This window comes from Cajanus cajan, chromosome 1 (genome assembly GCF_000230855.2).
Source record: "Cajanus cajan strain Asha chromosome 1, NIPB_CcT2T_4, whole genome shotgun sequence".
NCBI classification, from domain to species: Eukaryota; Viridiplantae; Streptophyta; class Magnoliopsida; order Fabales; family Fabaceae; genus Cajanus; species Cajanus cajan.
In genome coordinates, this window is record NC_138517.1 from 82,267,026 (window position 1) to 82,285,590 (window position 18,565).

Sequence of the window (18,565 nt, forward strand, 5' to 3'; positions counted from 1 at the left end):
CATTATTACCGAGCTCCTCAGCCGAACCATGAAACATGGACATCGGAACACCATATCGGTCCAAAGAGGCCACGTCATCAAACAAATAAAAATATAATCTTGTCACCGCGCCGCCCACGCGTTATGGGAACGAGGTGAAGGTTATGACACATGGCTTCATGACAAATAGGCGTATGTGAAAAGTCACGACTCCTTGTTGAGCTCGGTCTTAACTCCTCGACCTACGGTCTTCGGAGCTCAGGGGGCTAGTGTACTATCCGTACCGCTATGCCGAGCTCGAGCTCGGCATCACAGTGCGGAGTGACCTCGGACACGCACTAGGCGACATCGGCTCGCTATCCAATTAGGTCATAACTAATCTCGGGCCCAAGGCCTAACAAAACCCTAATACACACAAAGATACGTGCATTACTTATACGAGACTCATACACTCACAAACACTAACTTTAGCATCGGAGTCTCTTTTGCAGATACCACCCCCATCTTGGAGCATCAACGTACCAGTGAAGGAGACTCACCGATTTTACCCAGCGGATCATCCCTACCTCGGATTCCCGGTAAGAACAGTATGGAGCAATGTTTTAGTACTAGTGAATAAGAATGGGTTACCGTACTAATGAATACATAAACTAAGATTGTTTATCGAATAAGAAGTAAATGAAATATAAGTAGAAGAATTAAAAATATATTTGAAATAAAAATTGAATAGGCAATATTATTGTTTTGACATTGCAATGCTAGCAACAAGAGGTTTAAAAGGGTGGAGGCACTGTAGTTAAACTTAGGTGAGTTGATTTGGTTATTGTGGCGTTTGGTAGATGAGTAGAGGTGATGTGTGCATGACAATGAGTATGAGGGAAGCATAGGGTTTCAAACAGATAATGAATTTAATTTGGAAAGGTAAAGAGTAGAGTGGATTGGGCACCGTACAGCATGCAGCAGCGTGATCCGATGCATGGATTGCATAGCACACTCAGAAGCAGAGGAATCAAAATAAAGAAAAGAGTAGTATAGAAATAAAAAATGGTTGGCGGCATGTGATGATAGAGACTTTAATCATTGTCTTCCTTCAAATTGACTCTTCCTTAGATGCCCTCACATTACGCACGCAAAGTGTCAAAGCCCACGCCGTCCCTCCACTTTCACCTTACTTTCAACCAACAACACTTATACTAACGCTCCAACAAATTAAACTACTCACACACCACACCACTCACTGTTTAATTTCTTAGTTAAGAATCTCACACAGCCTGGTTGCTATTTCTTTTAAATCAAAGGTGATTAGGCTTAGTGCGACCAGTTAGTTGGCTTTGGCTTTTTCTTCTTTACACACATTCCAACTGTCCAATATGTGCTAACCAACACCCTTGCCTTTCAGGCTTTCACCACTACTCCTCGCACTTTACACTCACCCTAGTGGGTTTTTGCCTTTAAATTCACTTTCACTGTTGCATACCATTCGTTTCAATTTGCTTCGCATACAATCCACCTAACTTACCAGATGAGCCGCTACTTCGTTTAAATTAAAGCGCCGTATATACCCCTTGCCGCATACATTCATTAATTACAACTAATCATCTACTTCTAGAGTTCTAGTCAACTATTGGGACTCACCAAATCCATAGCAGGTTTTTATCTTTCCTTAGGGCCCACACAAGATTTAAGAATTAAACATAGGCGGGGAATATGCGAGAAAAATGTTACGCTCCAATTAATCCGTTCCCTCATGATTCACTAAGCATTCAGCGCAATCTTTGCGGTGAGCCCTGAAGCACGTGCCGCCATGTGCACCGTCTCCATGAAACCTAGCTGCCTCATTCATTAATTCATCCATTGATGCCAGCCATGTAACACTAACACTAACACTAACACATAGCATAGCATAGCCTGGCCGGCAACAACAACAAGAAGAACAAGAACAACAACAAAAGCTCTCACCCCTACCCTCCCTTTGACACGTGGACCCCTCCCATCACAAGATCGTGAAAGGACAAGACGGCGGCCGTCCATTGGACACAATCACAAAAGTGCAATGCAAACAAAATTTAAGGCCTTTCCACATCATCACCTCTTTTCTTACCCTCTACATTAAGCCAACCACAACACACCAAACCCCTTTACCTTAACCTTAACATTCCCACACACACATATATAAATCTTCAAATTCACAATTTCAGCTACCTCCCCTCCAAAACACACTTCAATACCATAATTAACATCCTTCACCATTCAATTTCACTCCCTTTTCATCTCAACTCTTCTGCCACGCATCTGCTCAGAAGAGAAACCCAATCAAAAGGATAATTTTTCGAGATACTCATATCTATTTACATGGAGTGGACTAGAGGTCACACCTTGGGCCGGGGCTCCACTGCCGCTGTTTATATGGCGGAGTCCCGGCAGTCCGGCCAAGTGTTCGCCGTGAAGTCAGCGGAGCTCCACCGGTCGGAATTTCTCAAAAGGGAAGAGAGGATTCTTTCCATGTTGAAATGTCCTCAAATTGTGGCGTACCAAGGTTGTGACGTCACGTTGGAGAACGGTGTGCGCTGGTTCAACGTGTTCATGGAGTACGCGCCTCATGGGACGCTGGCGGAGCGCGGTGGTTGCATGGAAGAAGCGGTGGTGGGGTTTTACACGCGCCAAATTCTACAGGGGCTGAACTACCTCCACGAGAATGGGATAGTGCATTGCGACTTGAAAGGGCAGAACGTGCTGGTGACGGAGAAAGGGGTGAAAATTGCGGACCTTGGTTGCGCCCGGAGGGTGGGGGAGGAGTTTGTGATCGCCGGCACGCCGGCGTTCATGGCGCCGGAGGTGGCGCGTGGGGAGCAGCAGGGGTTCCCTGCTGACGTGTGGGCTCTGGGGTGCACGGTGTTGGAGATGATCACCGGGAAGGCGCCGTGGCACGGCGGCGGAGACCCTGCGGCGGTGGTTTATAGGATCGGATTCTCCGGCGAGGTGCCGGAGATTCCTAGTTTTATGTCGGAACAGGGGAGGGACTTTTTGGGGAAGTGTTTGAAGAGGGAGGCTAGTGAGAGGTGGTCGGTGGAGGAGCTTCTTGGACACGGTTTTGTTAAGGAGTGCACGGAATTGAATTTGTTGTTGTTGGATTCGGACACTCCCACATGTGTGTTGGAACGAGGGTTTTGGGACTCGTTGGAGACAACTCATCATGGTGCACGTGAATGTCCCTCTCCTAGGGACAGAATTCGTAGGTTATTTTCGGATGAGCCTGTTTGGGATGATGGGGATGAATGGGTCACGGTGAGAAGCAATGAGGTCCCTTTGGAGGGGTTGTCCCTTTCCAAAACGGACACTTTTTCCTACATGGTTTGTGATGAGACTGGTTTGGTGACTTTTTGTGAACCTAACATTGTAGTTGCAACTGTTATTGAATTGAGTAGATGGAATTGGAATGCTATTAGTGAAGATGATTGTTATCTTAGAGGCACCTACTGTGTCTGTCGCAGCAGGGAATCATTATCAGTTTTTGTATGTCTAGTGATTGTTTCCTATCAAATATTTGATTCTCATAAGATGAGAATTTTTATCATCCGTTGCTTTCTGCTCCTTCTTTCTCTCTTTAATTTCACTTTGGATCAATTTAACACTTTTCCTTTTCATTATTACCATAATATAATATGGGACAATGTGTGTGTGCGACATAATGAGTTAACTGTGCCAAATTTAATCCCATCCATAAGGACCATAACTAATAGCTTGCGCCTGGCTTTGTGAATCATCATGCGCAGAGTGAGTTCAATGAATGCGTATCAGATAATATTTTTAAAATGGTAATTTCTTATGCTTATAGTTAAAAAAATTAAGGATTTCTTTCAAACTTCCGTTGTTAATTAAAACTAGACACGAGCCTCTTTATAGAATTGCTACAAGGTTTGTTATCTGCAATTCTAAATATTGGTAATTGATTTGATGGTTAACACTCCCTATGGTGGCTAATTTCTCATAGAATGTGTTTTAAAAGCAGTGGTCTAGGAGCTTATATTTTTGTGCTATTAATTCTATTTTGGTTAAATACCTCTTTTAGTCCCTCATAACATTTTTTTTGTTTCAATTTAGTCCTATTTTAATTTTTGGTCTCTAATAATTTAAATTAGTGCAATTTGGGACTTCCGTCCAAATGATTTAGACGGAGTTAACTGTTGGCCACGTGACATCTACGTGGATGCCACGTGACATCTACGTGGATGCGCACGTGGTCGCCAAAATTTCTGGAAAAACCTGAAACCAGAACGGCCCGTTTTGAAACCAGAACAACCCGTTTTGGATGCACTCTTGGTGTGTTAATTTTGCATCCAGAACGGCCGTTCCAGGTGCAAAATTAACATACTAAGAGTGCAACCAGAACGGGACGTTCTGGTTCCAGAATACCATACACAAATGGTCACTGATTATAGTTTACGGTTGTGAATCCTGAAAGAAAAAAGACCCAAGGTACAAAGGATTTCAAACACTGAATTTGGTAATATTGTAAATAAAAATTAATAACTTCAATTGCTAAACAGTTGGACTATACAGTGTATCATTAAGGACAATGCAGTGTATCATTAAGGACAATGGTAACAGATTTTATTTTATTGTTAGTCAAACTGGAGTGAACCACTTACTACCAAATTGACACTATACAGTCAAGGATGAAACAAAACGGTGTTTTCCCTTGAAGTTATTAACGATGTATCCCAACAATAACAATATGTTCTTGAAGAGGTATAACCTGAATTTTTGTGGTTTATGGTTTCCCTTCAGCGTTACACAGATGATTTCCTTTCTCAGTAATTTTTTTGAACTTTTTTAGTATATGTTATGTTCTGAATTTTTGTTTTCAATTTCTGAACCACGTTTCTGTCTTTGAATTTATGATATGTTATGAATTTTTATTTTTAATTTTTGAATCACGTTGCAGCATTTTGGTCAACGGATGCATGGAGTTGGCTTTCTGGAACGGGCCATTCTGAATCCAGAACGGCCCGTTCTAAAGCCAGAACGGCCCGTTCTGGTTTCAGAACGGCCCGTTCTGATGCACTGATGGTGTGTGAAATTTGCATTTGGAACGGCCCGTTCCGGTTGCAAAATTAACACACTAAGAGTACATCCAGAACGAACAATTCTGATTTCAGAACAGGCCGTTTTGATTCGAGGTTTTTTCAGAAATTTTGACATCCACGTACGCATCCACGTAGCATCCACGTAGATGTCACATCAACAAGAGTTAACTCCGTCTAAATTATTTGGACAGAAGTATTTAACCTTCTATTTTTGTATGCATCTATTTATGTTTGTGATTTTTAGTGGTCTCAATCAAAACTTTTTATCGAAAAAGCAAAAACATGGTTGTTGAGCAAACTTTTTTTTTGTTTTCTCGGACATATGCACAATGTTAACAAAATTGATAATTTAATTTATATATACTTAATCCTGTGAAGTGTGAATATTAAAGCAATGTGCACAATTACCTATGCTTTCAGAGTAAGGAGATCCCCACTTTATCCAACATAGGAAAAGTCACCCACCCTTAGCAACTGCCTCTGCTTCTGTTCTGCGTGCCTAAAAGAGCCGGACATATGCGTAAAGAATTCATAATTTTAAATTTATTTTATATGTGTGTGTAAGTGTTTTATCACAATTTTATTCATCAATTTCAATCATTCTCATTTTATATTTTAAATGGGCCAAATTTCTTTCCACGCAGATTATGAAAGTACGAAACTAATTTCATACAAAACATTCTTAATCAACATCGATCGAAGAGGATAAGATGTCAAATCTTTAGGAGATCACAAAAAGAAAACACGAGTCGGATTTTCAGTTGCTTAGCGACTTGGAAGCAGGAAATTATACTTATATCCCAAAAAAAACATAATACTAAGATTTTACCATAACTAATCTCCTTCATAAAACCTATTTGATCACCTTTAATGAAATTTTCCCTCAAAACCATGTTTTTTCCGTCGAAACTATCTGCCACTTAGCATAAACTTCTCAGCAATCACAAAATGATGAATTAAAGAACTAAAAAAGAATCAAACTTTTTTCAAAAATTAAAGTTAATTTATGCATATTAACTTTTTCAAAAATCATCTCAACCAACATCTTACAAGTATCAATGAACTTGTCAGAACTCCACATGCTTGTCTCTGAAAAATCTTAATGAAAACAGTTTAAAAGCTATTCCAAATAAGACATAGGTCATGAAATACAGAAACACTGAAACAGCTTCAATAACCTGCATTCTTTTTCCTTTGAATGAATTCACAGATCTTAACCGTCCTTTTCTCGCAAAAACCTCTTCACTAAAGAATACATGAGAAAAGTGAATAAAGATTTTAACCATTTTCTTATCCTGTTATGAGAACTAGGGGCAATCTTGTGTAGAACTCACCATTTATAATGCAGGGATCAACCATTTTTGCACACAAACTGTCATTTGCTTTTATAAATTATAAAATAATGTCCTTTTTATAAGAAAATTATCCAAATCCCAAAAATATTGGTATCTACAAAAATTTGTTGCGGTCCTAGTCAAAAATTTTTAATGCAGACTTCAGCCGCTTGAAGCACCTGCGAAGAGTTCTTGGGACATACATCACTTAAATAGGATAAATGATTAACAAAATTAAGTACCAAGAGAAAACTTAAATAACATCGAGCACTATTTCTGGGCACAACCCTTCACAGTTTGTCGAATCTTAAATAGTGAAACAGAAGTTGCAGAAGTTACATATGTGCAGAAAAAACAAATCAGCACTATATTTTCTGTCGTCACTCAAAAAATTTCACAATTTGTCAGGACAAAATTGATCCAAATTTAACTCAAAAGCGAAAACCGTATTCCTTGAGGAGCATGCATACAAGGATTGACAAGCTGTTATCAACAATCTGCTATGGAATTCCTGAAGAGTATACAAGAAGAAGCCATTCCTGCCTGCAATATTTCTTACATATTCTTCTTGGAACCTGAATATGACAATTTCCTGTCCAAGGATTGTAGTTGATTGCGAAGGTTCTGGTTTTCCTCAAGTAAGCGATCGTACTCAAGAAGGAACCCCTCAGATTGTTTTCTCAGAGCAGTTACATTGGCTTCTGCAACATCTACGTCTTTAGCTTTTGACTGTAGTTCAGATTCTAGGCGGCTAAGTTCAGCTCTCAATCTGGCTCTTTCTTCCTCTGCGGCCTTAATTTCTTCTGAATTTACAGCTTTTCCATCTTCATACCCTCTGGTCTGTTTCTTGACAGCTTCCATGCCCTTTCTTCGAATCCGGAGTTCTCTTATGTAATGATGTAGTCTGTCTATCATAAGCGCAAGAAAAAGGGCAGCACCTGCAAATAATTGATTAAAGATGAGTAATGCCAGCTTCCATAGAGGAGGTCTCTTAATATTTCAGAAAATTAGAGAGAGAAAAAATAGGTACAGAAACAAAAAACAGTAGTATTTGGGCTGGATCAGAGCTGCAAATTCTCTCTCCTCATGTTTTTGAGAAGTGACCAGTGTTATGATAAATCAATGGCGCAAAACTTGCAGGAAAGCTAAGGAAATTATGTTGAATATGATATGCTTCACATAGCATACTGTCTAGTAAAAGAGCACATCATTATCGTAAAAGAATTGACTATAGAAGAGGGTTGCAAAAAGTGGGAAAATCACTATAGAAGAAACCACTAGGCTGAAGCACTGCAAAACCAATAAGATGCCTGGGCTTCATTTACATACACACAGCTGACTTGGATCCTCTGTAGTCAGATTTTTCATGCATTCATGATGTCAGTGAATCAGAACTGCTGGATGAAGATTAGATGACTCAAATCTCGAATGCATATTCTAAGTCTGATTTACCAAGATTGAAAAATTGCAAGCCTTGTCTAGCAAAAAGAAAAACGAAGGAACAAAAAGTAATGTCTCTATGGTTGTGACTCAGACAGTTGGACAAAAAACAAAGATTTCCATACAGTTTCAGCAGAGAACCTGCATCCTTTGCGAACATGACCCAGACAATCAGACCCTACAAACTCACGCTTATAATTCATAGTAATCCAAAACTACAAAATTTAACATCACAGGCAATGACACAACAAAATACTTTCTGCTCGTGAGAAGAAAAAAAAAATCCCCAACATTGAAAACCATACACATCTCATTCTTCTATTAAAAATCCCCTCCCCCAAAATAAAATAAAATCACCGTCTCCCAGCATTTAAATTTCTCAAGAATGTGACAATGGACATGGCTTATAAGATGAGAATTATCTCTAAGTCGATGTGTAACTATGAGATTTTTCCCATAAATCAATCAGTAGCATACAGCAACATAGACATCCCCAGAAGGAGCCAACAAATTAAAAACTAGAAACCTGATGCAGGGAATGATTTGATTTGGGATTACCTTATTTCCAGAGAGGAATCAGATCAGGAATTCATAAAAGAAATAAACAAACGAAAAAAGAAAGATAAGAAAAATACCCATGAGTGTAGCTTGGAGGAGGTGGTTGGCCATGAGAACCTGATCGGTGGGATTAACAGCAGCACCCTCTTGGATCTCACGCTTCTGAATCTTGAACATGCTGTAGACACTCGAAAGCAACACCAGAAACAGGGTCCCCGCAACGGACTTGACCATCAAGGGTCCACGACCTCGCTTCAACCGATCCAACCCCATTATGACGAGCTTCCTCAACGGCGTCTTGAACAGAAGCAACGCTATCATCGCCGCCTCCGAAAATATCAACGTGAACAGAAGCTGAATCATCTTCACAATTCACAAGGGGATCACGGAAACAGACACAAATAACAAACTTATGAGCCCAGCGAGAGGTTGCGCGTCACTATCATCAATCTCAAATCACAGCAGATTGGAGGAGAAAAAGAAAAAGAGGAGTGAGACCCTTTCAAAAGCAGAACCACAATTGAATTTGCTTCCAGTCTTTGCCTTAAAAACCATTTCATGTCTTCTTACTTAGTTTACTCCTCTCTCCTCCTACTTTCTTTATCAAACATTTCATGTCTTCTTAACAATCAATTTAATACAAAAATATATAAATCAAATTTAGAATCAACAGTATTTATACCATTATATAAACAGATTTTTTTTCCAGTAACTCCGTTTTTTATTTTCACAACACATTTTATTAAACTATTATCTATTAATTTAAAAAAAATTAAAAATCAAGATATTTTTAACTACCATTCTCTTTCATATTACAAATTCAAACCAAATAGAATTTTACTAAATTTCACTTTTCAAATTACTTGCACAATAATCACTCATTATTTCATTATATTTTTTTAATTTACTTTTATTTAAAAAAAAATTAAGAGGTACCCAACAGTCTTTTTTTTTCTCTTTAAGTATATGGACTAAATTATATGTTTAATTTTTTTTTCCGCCGAGGCTTCCATTTTTCTGATTTTGCTTCACTTGCATCATATTATCGCAAATATGCATATTTAGATGTTTAGAACTTCAGAGGGATGAATCATGAATTCGTACACTGAGTGAGTTTTACAACACTCAATAAAATTTAATTAGCTTCAAAGTTCTAATCATTGACCATACACATCAACTAAATAATTATTTTTCACAGTGTGTACTTTAACTAAATCCTTGAACTTATGATCCAAACTTGTTTCCCGTTACTTTTAATTTTTGTCATGTTGGTTGAAGAGTAGAGTATACAAAATTGAATCGAGAACTGAATCGCAAGCATGTAATTTCTTAAGAATTAAAACATAAATATAATTTCCCCACTTTCTAAAGAAAGATAGAATGACCATAATTTGACAAGATTTTCCACTTCAGATTGACAGTTACACATAACTGTTAGGAAATAATGGACATACTATATGACTGATTGCGAATGCAGAGAGAGACACCTAAAAACAAGGTGCAATTCATTTTTTTATAACATTTAGTTATCAAGGACACTTTAAACATTAGAGTGACTTTTTTTTTATATATATATATAAATATTTACTCTCTTACTCATCATTGGATAATGGAGTTCACCCATAGCAAAGGTAAGAGAGAAATTATCTACCAATAGAACTTAATTACATTGTAATTATTAATATGGAAGTTGTATAAAGTGAAGGGAAAATCATCAATTGAAGCTTCTTGATCAATCAATATAAGTACATGTATTTTCAATTATAGAAAATAGTTAATTGTCTGTTTTCTTGCTTGCTTGCAGCCAGTAATTAAAAGTCATGCGAGCCATATCTATTAATCTTATCGTAGCATTCACCAAGTAATCCCAGTATCAATTAATGCTTTAAGCTATTGCCTAATTGGAGCCAATCCAAAAAATTGGCTTATATGTGTTTGAAAGAAAAAGTTGTGTAGCAATTTCAGCTTGAATTTCTACCTCAGCTACTCTCCTTCATTTTACACTCATCCAATTGTAGTTAGCAATGGCCAAAAGAATTTCAAGTGATGGCCAATGATTACGAAAAATAAATATAGCAATAAATTAAAAATATAATTGCAATGATCTTTCATAAAAAAAATTTTACAACTTGATCTCTCACAAGGTTAATGTTAATTATATACATACTAATCAATTCATATATATCAAACACAAATTTCTATTTTATGAAGAGTGTTTTTTGAAACTTCTTTTTAATGAGAGGATTTATAGAATTTTTTTTTAACTTCTTATCTAAATTTATTTTTTTTATCATAATTATTTATAATTAAAATATTAATATTTTAAAATAAATTATCAATAAATAAAAATAATATTTTTTAAAATAAAAATTATTTATCATAAATCTAACATATAATTTATATGTTTAAAAATATTTATATACTAATTTTAAATATGATTTATATATTTAAACATAATATTTATTTATATATAATTTATTATAAAATTTAATTATATAATATATATGCATATGCATTATACAAGTTAAAATACTAATTTTAATGAAATTTTATATCTCTCCCACTTTCTCTATCCATTGATATATTTTATTTTAGAGAAAGTTCGAATTAAAATTTTAATCCCTATACTTTATACCATTTTAGTTTAGTTTCTGCATGAAAAAAATTATAATCTTTGTCTCTATATGAAAATTACAATTTTGTGCCAATCATTTCGGACATTATAATGATATTAAAGTATTTTCTTATAGGGACTAAATAAAAAAAATGTGTTAGGTAGAGAACTAAAATGTAGAATTTTGTCTGTAAGTAATAAAATGAAGTTGTTGTAATTTTAATAATTATCAAATAATAAATAATATATCGTGTTAAATTACTAAATTTTTTTGAGTTTAAATTATACTTGAATTCATTGACGTTGATTGAAAATTGTAGGGGAATAGTCTTTTGGTGCAATAATCTCCCTCAATCAAATCATCAGATATTGTAAATGAGATTAGATATTTTTATTGTGATGGGGAGAGAAATGTTCTTCTGATTTGGTGTATTGGAAACTATAACCATTTTTTTTATTTTAAGTTTATTAGGATTCTCATTAACTCTTAATGGATCAAATTCGGTTTTCACCTTTAGGGTTTAAGGTTTAGGGTTCATGATATATACACCCCTCTTTTTTCTTTTTCTTTTTTTATAAGTACACTTCCTTTATTTTTTATTTTTAAAAAAATTTCTAAAATATATCCTTAATCATTTTTTAATTTTTTATCTCCAACTTTCAATTTACTACATCCTTTTTCTTTTCCACATACTTCATTCCTTCTACGTTTCAGTTTTCATATGTATCTTCTTGTCTTCCCTTAATTCCTCACTTATTTCAGTAAGTAGTTTTAGTTCTCTTGATTTTTACATTACAATCTTCTCTCATCACCACTCTCACTTTTTCACATGTACTCAGACCGTAAAATTGGTTCGTGACAATATTATAAGTACATGCGGTTTTTTCAACAATTTTTGCTGAGTTAGACACATTTTTTTTCTTCCAACACTTCCTCCCTTTTCACACCTCCAAAAACTCTAACATTACATTTAATATTATAGAAAAGGCATTTCAGAATACTAATTTTACTATTCTTGAGTACTTTTTGGTATAATGAAATTAGTGTTCTAAAAGGAATTTTTCAGAATTGTGTTTTTTTACATACTTTTAGAAAGTACTTTTCAGAATAGTAAATGTAGTATTTCAAAAAGTATTTTTGGAATGCTAAATTTACTATTTTAAAAAGAACTTTTTAGAATTATGTGAAATAACACACTTTCGAAAAGTATTTTCCAGAATAGTAAACTTAATATTTTGAAAAGTACTTTTCGAATAATAAAATTAATGTTTTGAAAAGTATTTTTTCGGAGGTGGTCGGAAAGTACTTTTTGAAACTAAATTTATTGTTATAGAAATTACTTTTCGAAAATATGTTAAAAATACAATTCTAAAAAATGTTTTTAGGAACACTAATTTTCCTATTCTGAAAAGTATTTTTTATAACACTAAAGTTATTTGATGTGTAAATGAGGGAAGTTTTCAAAGAAAAAAAATTACACATTTGGCTCGGTACTTTCGACACTATCGAGGAAGCTACAAACACCTATAATGTTATTGAAAATTAATTCTATCTCATGGATGTGTGTGAAAACTAAAAGATGAAAGAAAAAAGATAATAGTGTAAAAATTGAAAGAGAATGGGAAAGATAGTACTGTAAAACTAAAAGAATTAAAATTACCTTCTAAAATAGGTAGAGAGTAAAAACAAGATAAAGAAAAAAAAAATAGAAAAGGAGATATGTGAAAAAAAGTGCTAAATTAAATGTTAAGAGCGTAAAATTAAAAATCAAAAACTAAAAAATGAAAGATATTTTAAGAATTTAATTTTTTTAAAAAGAAGCGTGCTTATAAAAAAATATCATGAGCCTTTTTCTATTAATAATTTAAAGGTTCATTAAAATTAGATTATTTTTATTGAATTTGAACTATACATAAATAACTAATATATATGTTATAAATAATATATATATATATATATATATATTATCAACTAATATATATAATTTTAGTAGTAACTTACTTTTAAAATAAAAATATTTTACAAACACTCATCAAGAGAAATTTCATTGATAAGAGGGAAATAGGAAAAGAAAATGGCACGTGAATTTTGACTATTTTTTTTTTTTTACTGTTTTAAGGATGGATAAGGTACAAAAGATATAATCTCGTAAACTGTTTTCAAAGATTTTCTTTTCTTCTCAAATTTGTCTTATTAACCTAGATTTTCTTATTTATTAATTTATTAAATCAGTTTGCCATTCTTTCTGTGTGTCTTTATTTTTTGGCCGGAGAAGCAGCATTGGATTTGGAGAGTCTGGAGAGTATCTGTTTTCCTCAATTTCTGCCTTTTCCCGTGTTTCCTGATCCTTCCTTCCTCTCTAAAGAGGTATTTATATCGTGATTCTATTCTATCAATTATATTGGTCAAACACGTTATAGTTGAATATATATTTTTAATTTCATATCATATAAAATGATAAACTAGAATAACAATAAATTAATTTTGGCATATAATCAACGATAAGCATAATATTCACAAGTTTGTAGCATTAGAATTTATAATTAAACTTGAAAATATTCTATCGAAAATAAGCCAAAATATTATAATGATATCGTCTAGCTTCTTTTTTTTTAACTGAATATATAGTATAGCTAACACTATAAAAATAGTCGGGTGGATTAATTTCTTTATATTTAAGATTATTTTTTATGATTATTTTATTGGTGTGAAGTATATTTAAGAGTTATTTTAAATCAATTTTTAAATGATTATTTTTCAATTTAAATTATTTAATTTTATAACCTAAAGAGATCAAATATTTAACTGATTCATTTTTTTTAGTGGAACTGATATGCCAGACAAATAAAATATGTATTAATTGTTTATATGGATTGTTTAGTTAGACAAAATAAAATATTCTTTAGTGAGACTAAAGTTAAAATTAAAACAAAACGCAACACATAGTCTTAACCAACACACTAATAATTATATGAAGCAATATTACAATCTTAAAACAACGAAAAATCAAAAATGAAATTTAATAATAAAATCATATTACCATCGCCAAAACAATATTATAAGGGTAAAAAATAAATGAGATACAATTTATAAAGTATGATAAAATGACATTTAAAAAATAATAACGGAGTGATAAATTATTAAAAAAAATAATACAAAAATATAAAAATATTGTCAATTATAGATAAATAAAATTTATAATAAAGTAATAATATAAAAAAATATAATAATACCATGTGCTGATTAGATAATCACACCCTCTCAAGTCTCAACCCAAAACTTGGTATTTCACCCATCTACAGATCAAAATAAGAACAAAACCTGACATTTATTATTAGAGAATTTTACATAAAAGAAATTCATCATATTATTGAACGAAAGAGTATTATATAAAGACTCTGATTACAAAAATTAACTACCTACCAATTAAGCTCATAGAAATAACAGTAATAATAGAACTAACAAACTTATATCTATATTCCTAATACAAGAAACTAACTACTTTAAGATTTATTTCTATATTATTTTTGCTCTTATATTTTGTTTGATCTTTTAGTGGCTAATTGAGCATTGTAGGCGCAGGGACGCAGGGTCATTTTATCAATTTTTAAACAATTAATCAATGTGGGCATTCAATACTAAAAAAATATTAGTTAAATTAACATTTTCCATGCAATGTAATCTTTATTTTACATGGATCACATGTGATATTTAGATAAACTGAAATTATAGTGTCTCTGGCATTTTCGATGTCAACTAAATAAAAGATGCTAATTATATTATAGTTTTTGTTTTTTAGATTTGACACATGGCGCTAATGCACTAGACAATTCTATAAGAAATGGCTAATGACTCTGGTCTAATAAAAAAGAAAAATTTGACAGCAACTAATCACATCTAGCATTAGATCCTTCCATATGAAACAAAATTTTAATGACATGTGTGCTCGACATGGATTAATTGTTTCAAAGCAGCCAAATATTGGTATGGTGATTTAGCCTCGGTTTGTATCTGAAGACCGTCAATGGTGATAGCTTGGAAAGCTTTCCATAACCACTCCACACGGGAACAGGTTTACCCATTCTGATTTATTTTTTATGAATCAATTTGAAATACAATAACATCTACAGTTTGAAGAAAGAAAAAAATAGTCATCTAAAATAATCCAGAGTCTGATTATCTCAACATGGGAATTTCCACGCTGTCCAAATGTGAAGTTTAACGTTAATACAAAATTCTTCTTTGTCGCCATGTTTATCGGATAGGGTGGCAAAGATACCCCAAATCAAAAGAATAAGGAATGCAAACAATAGTCAATGCGGAATTGCAGATGCATAATAAAAAAAACTGATTAGCTGTGGATCTAAGCTAACAACTGGTTGATGAATAATAGGAGCATAGTTAAACTCTAGAAATTTTATTTAAAATAATCTTTATAGTTAGTACTTAGTACACATAGTAATAGTATTACAATACCAGCTAACAAACTATTTACAATAGCATTCTCTTGTAATGAGAACATTTACCTTAATAATTACAGTACACATGGTAAAAATGCTAGAAAAGCTTGCTACCAAACTCTTCACTATCATTTTCTTCGTGTGAGGATGAAATTTTAGCACCAATTTGCCTGAGTTGTGAGAGACTCCTACCTAGCTGTAAAGCCACTTTGATTTCAAACAACTCCCCATTTTCTCTTTTATTGGGATCTTGTTCATTAATATTAAGTTCTATGCTCTCTCCCATGAGCTTAAAGAAGCCAGTGTTTGCCCTATACATCTCAAACACCATCCCTACTTGCCCCCCATGCTCTATTGTGTTAACAACACTTGCCAAAGCACCTCCAATAACCCCAAGCATCACAGGCCAAGATCCATTCACAGAACCCAAGAAGCATGAACCCAAAGCTGCAAGGCCAGTGAGTAGTGGACCAGAAACTGCCAACACCTTGTTGAAGTTCAAAACCTCTTTACTCATCCTCAAGTAGTCTTCCATGTCCTTCTTTTTCAAAACCATCACAATCTTTCTCATTTCATCTTCTAACCTTGCATCCCAACCATTCTTTCCTTTCAACTTCCCACCACACAACTCTTCTTTTCTTACACACCTTTGCTTCTGTTTAGGCCACCACACCGCTGGCTCCACGGTTTGAGGGAATTTCTCAAGCATTGATCCCAACAAAGGAAGAGGGTAAGCCCTGTCCAATGCCAGCACTTTCTCCATTGCTTCATCAACATCACTCTCACTAGGATTCCCCATAGAAATTCTTGTTCTGAGTTCTCTATGAAGCTGCTTGAACAGCCTAGCAGCATTTCTCTGCTCCTCTGCGAGTTGTGATGGTTGAATTTTGTTCATGACCACAAGTAGCCCTGTGGCTGCCATGTAAAGAATTGTGGAGGACACTTTCAAGGCCACAATAGGTGCTCCAATTGAACCAACACCTGCAAGGCCAACCATGGTTGCAGCAGAGAGAGTGATCATGTTAACAGATGTTGTTAGAAGGTGGTTCCAATTGTCGCGCTGTGCTCCAATGTTCTTGTGCATTTCCACCCTATCTGCTACAATCTCCATAATCAAATGAAGCTTAGCGACCTCCATGGAATTTGTAGAACTTCTGCTAGGTGCTGTGGAACCGTTGGTGTTGATATTGGAGTAGTAAGGATCCTCTTTTGCATGAGTTGTGGGGGTGGCTGAAATGTAACTATTTAGATAACCATAATCCAATTCTGCCACCAAGCTTCTGTTGGGAAGCCTTGGAGTGGAGATTTTGGTTACCTTGATCTTTGGCACATTGATTGTAGCAGCTATTCTTCTTGTACTACAATATGACAAAGAAAATAATTTGCTAGAAACCGTAGTGGTTCCCATGCTATGTCAATATTCAGTACTCTTGCTGTTTTTTACGAAGGCCTTAATTAGTAATGGTTAAGTTGTATGTGATTGAGAACACGTTTGGGATTCAATTGTGACACTTTCTCTTATAGCACATTCATATATATGTATAAGAGGTGGAAATGTGAAATGTGATTGAGAAGTTTCCCAACACGGTTGGGTAGACTGAAATCTATGTTTGTCCTTTCATTTTGGCTACTTCTGCTACGAGTTCTCCCTCTTAAGCTGACTTTCAACAGAAATAACGAGTAAACAAACCCTGTAATGCCATAAATAAATAAATAAATAAATAACTTGTTATATCAAGTCCTGAAGAAGAGTTTAATTAATGATCTTGCAAAAAATAAAAAGATGAACCTCTTGTTGAATGTTTTAACCTGCTTCTTTGACAACCAACAACCATAATATGATAATAATATCTGCAATAATAAAACGTATATATACCTCGACAAGAAACAAAAACACATGGCTATGCTTAATATTTTATTTGATTAATCATAACGTTTTGACAGTTTAATAACGTGTTACTCGAAGTCCTTTTTCTTAACATTTGTGCATTCATTCACGTGGGTTGAGTAAAATTGATTTTCCATGGCTGGTGACTAATGACCATGGGGTGCCGCGGTTGTTCTCTTCTCTTGTTCACAATATATGATGGCTTTGAAATTAATGCTACATATTTGTTAAGTACAACTATAACTCAAAATGGTCAGAGGTTTCTTTTTCTGACCACTTCCTCACATAATCCCCACGCATTGTGATTATAACTTTTTGGGCAACCTCAGTAAAAAAAGAGCTAAAGAATTCTCTCGTGTTCACACATTCATCACCTTTTCCCAAGTTGAATACTATACCTCATTTTGCATGGCATGTATTTTACTATTTATATAATATTAATGTAAAAATTACATTTTAAGTATAAAATCATTAAAAAAAAATGGTATGATTTACAATCAAATTTTGGTTGTCACGTTGAAAATGTTTAATTAATTGAAATTATTTGGCATCAATTAAATTTCGATGACAATGAAAATGAAATCATCGATATTATATATTTGTATTTAATATACTCAAATCATGTCATACACTTTCTATTTTCTAAATTGTTGGGTTAAAATAGGTTTTGTAAAAAAAAATGATAGGACAAGTATATATATTTAATATACTCATCATGTCATTGAGTCTTTATAAATTGTTCTGTCAATATTATTGTGTAAAAAATGATATAGGATAAGTCATGAGTATATTTTATTTATATACCAACTAACTCTACTTTCAACTTTATAAGGCCGCAAGTCAACGACCTCTTATTTTCGGTATTTACACTTGCTAACAGCCATAAAAAGCCAATGCGCAAATTAGAACCTAACCTAACGCGAAGAGTTGTCTCAAGTCTCAACTTTCACGAATTCAGACAGACCACGTGCTATATCTTCCTCTCAGGCTCAACAACACACATTGACAATACAAATTCTCATAGAAGTGCATAAAATCGTGATAATACAAAGATTTAATATATTTGCATGTTTCTCAAATGGTGTTGTTCTGTTTATGAACCTTTCACATTATGAATTGTATTTATTTTTTTTTAACAAGTTATTACGTTTAAAGAATTTTTATTACAGCGCATCATTTATAATCATCCGGTTGTTTTGAGCAT

At 34.0% G+C, this 18,565-nt stretch overlaps 2 protein-coding genes and 1 pseudogene across 3 annotated transcripts; 1 reads left to right on the plus strand and 2 right to left on the minus strand.

Moving 5' to 3' along the window:
• Positions 1-1,544: 1,544 nt before the first annotated feature.
• Positions 1,545-3,877, plus strand: LOC109803841 (mitogen-activated protein kinase kinase kinase 18). Its single transcript, XM_020365514.3, has one exon. The coding sequence runs from the start codon at positions 2,332-2,334 to the stop codon at positions 3,736-3,738; it is 1,407 nt and encodes a 468-aa protein (XP_020221103.1). The 5' UTR covers positions 1,545-2,331; the 3' UTR covers positions 3,739-3,877.
• A 2,727-nt stretch (positions 3,878-6,604) lies between these two features.
• Positions 6,605-9,033, minus strand: LOC109803606 (uncharacterized; annotated as a pseudogene). Its single transcript, XR_014429961.1, has 2 exons — positions 8,476-9,033; positions 6,605-7,338 (listed from the first exon to the last, which is right to left on the minus strand). The product of XR_014429961.1 is annotated as an uncharacterized LOC109803606 (transcript).
• Positions 9,034-14,617: 5,584 nt separating this feature from the next.
• LOC109803842 (putative F-box protein At4g22030) lies at positions 14,618-18,535 on the minus strand. Its single transcript, XM_020365515.3, has one exon. It carries the CDS (start codon positions 16,879-16,881, stop codon positions 15,571-15,573), a length of 1,311 nt encoding a protein of 436 aa, XP_020221104.1. The 5' UTR covers positions 16,882-18,535; the 3' UTR covers positions 14,618-15,570.
• Between the last annotated feature and the right edge of the window lie 30 nt (positions 18,536-18,565).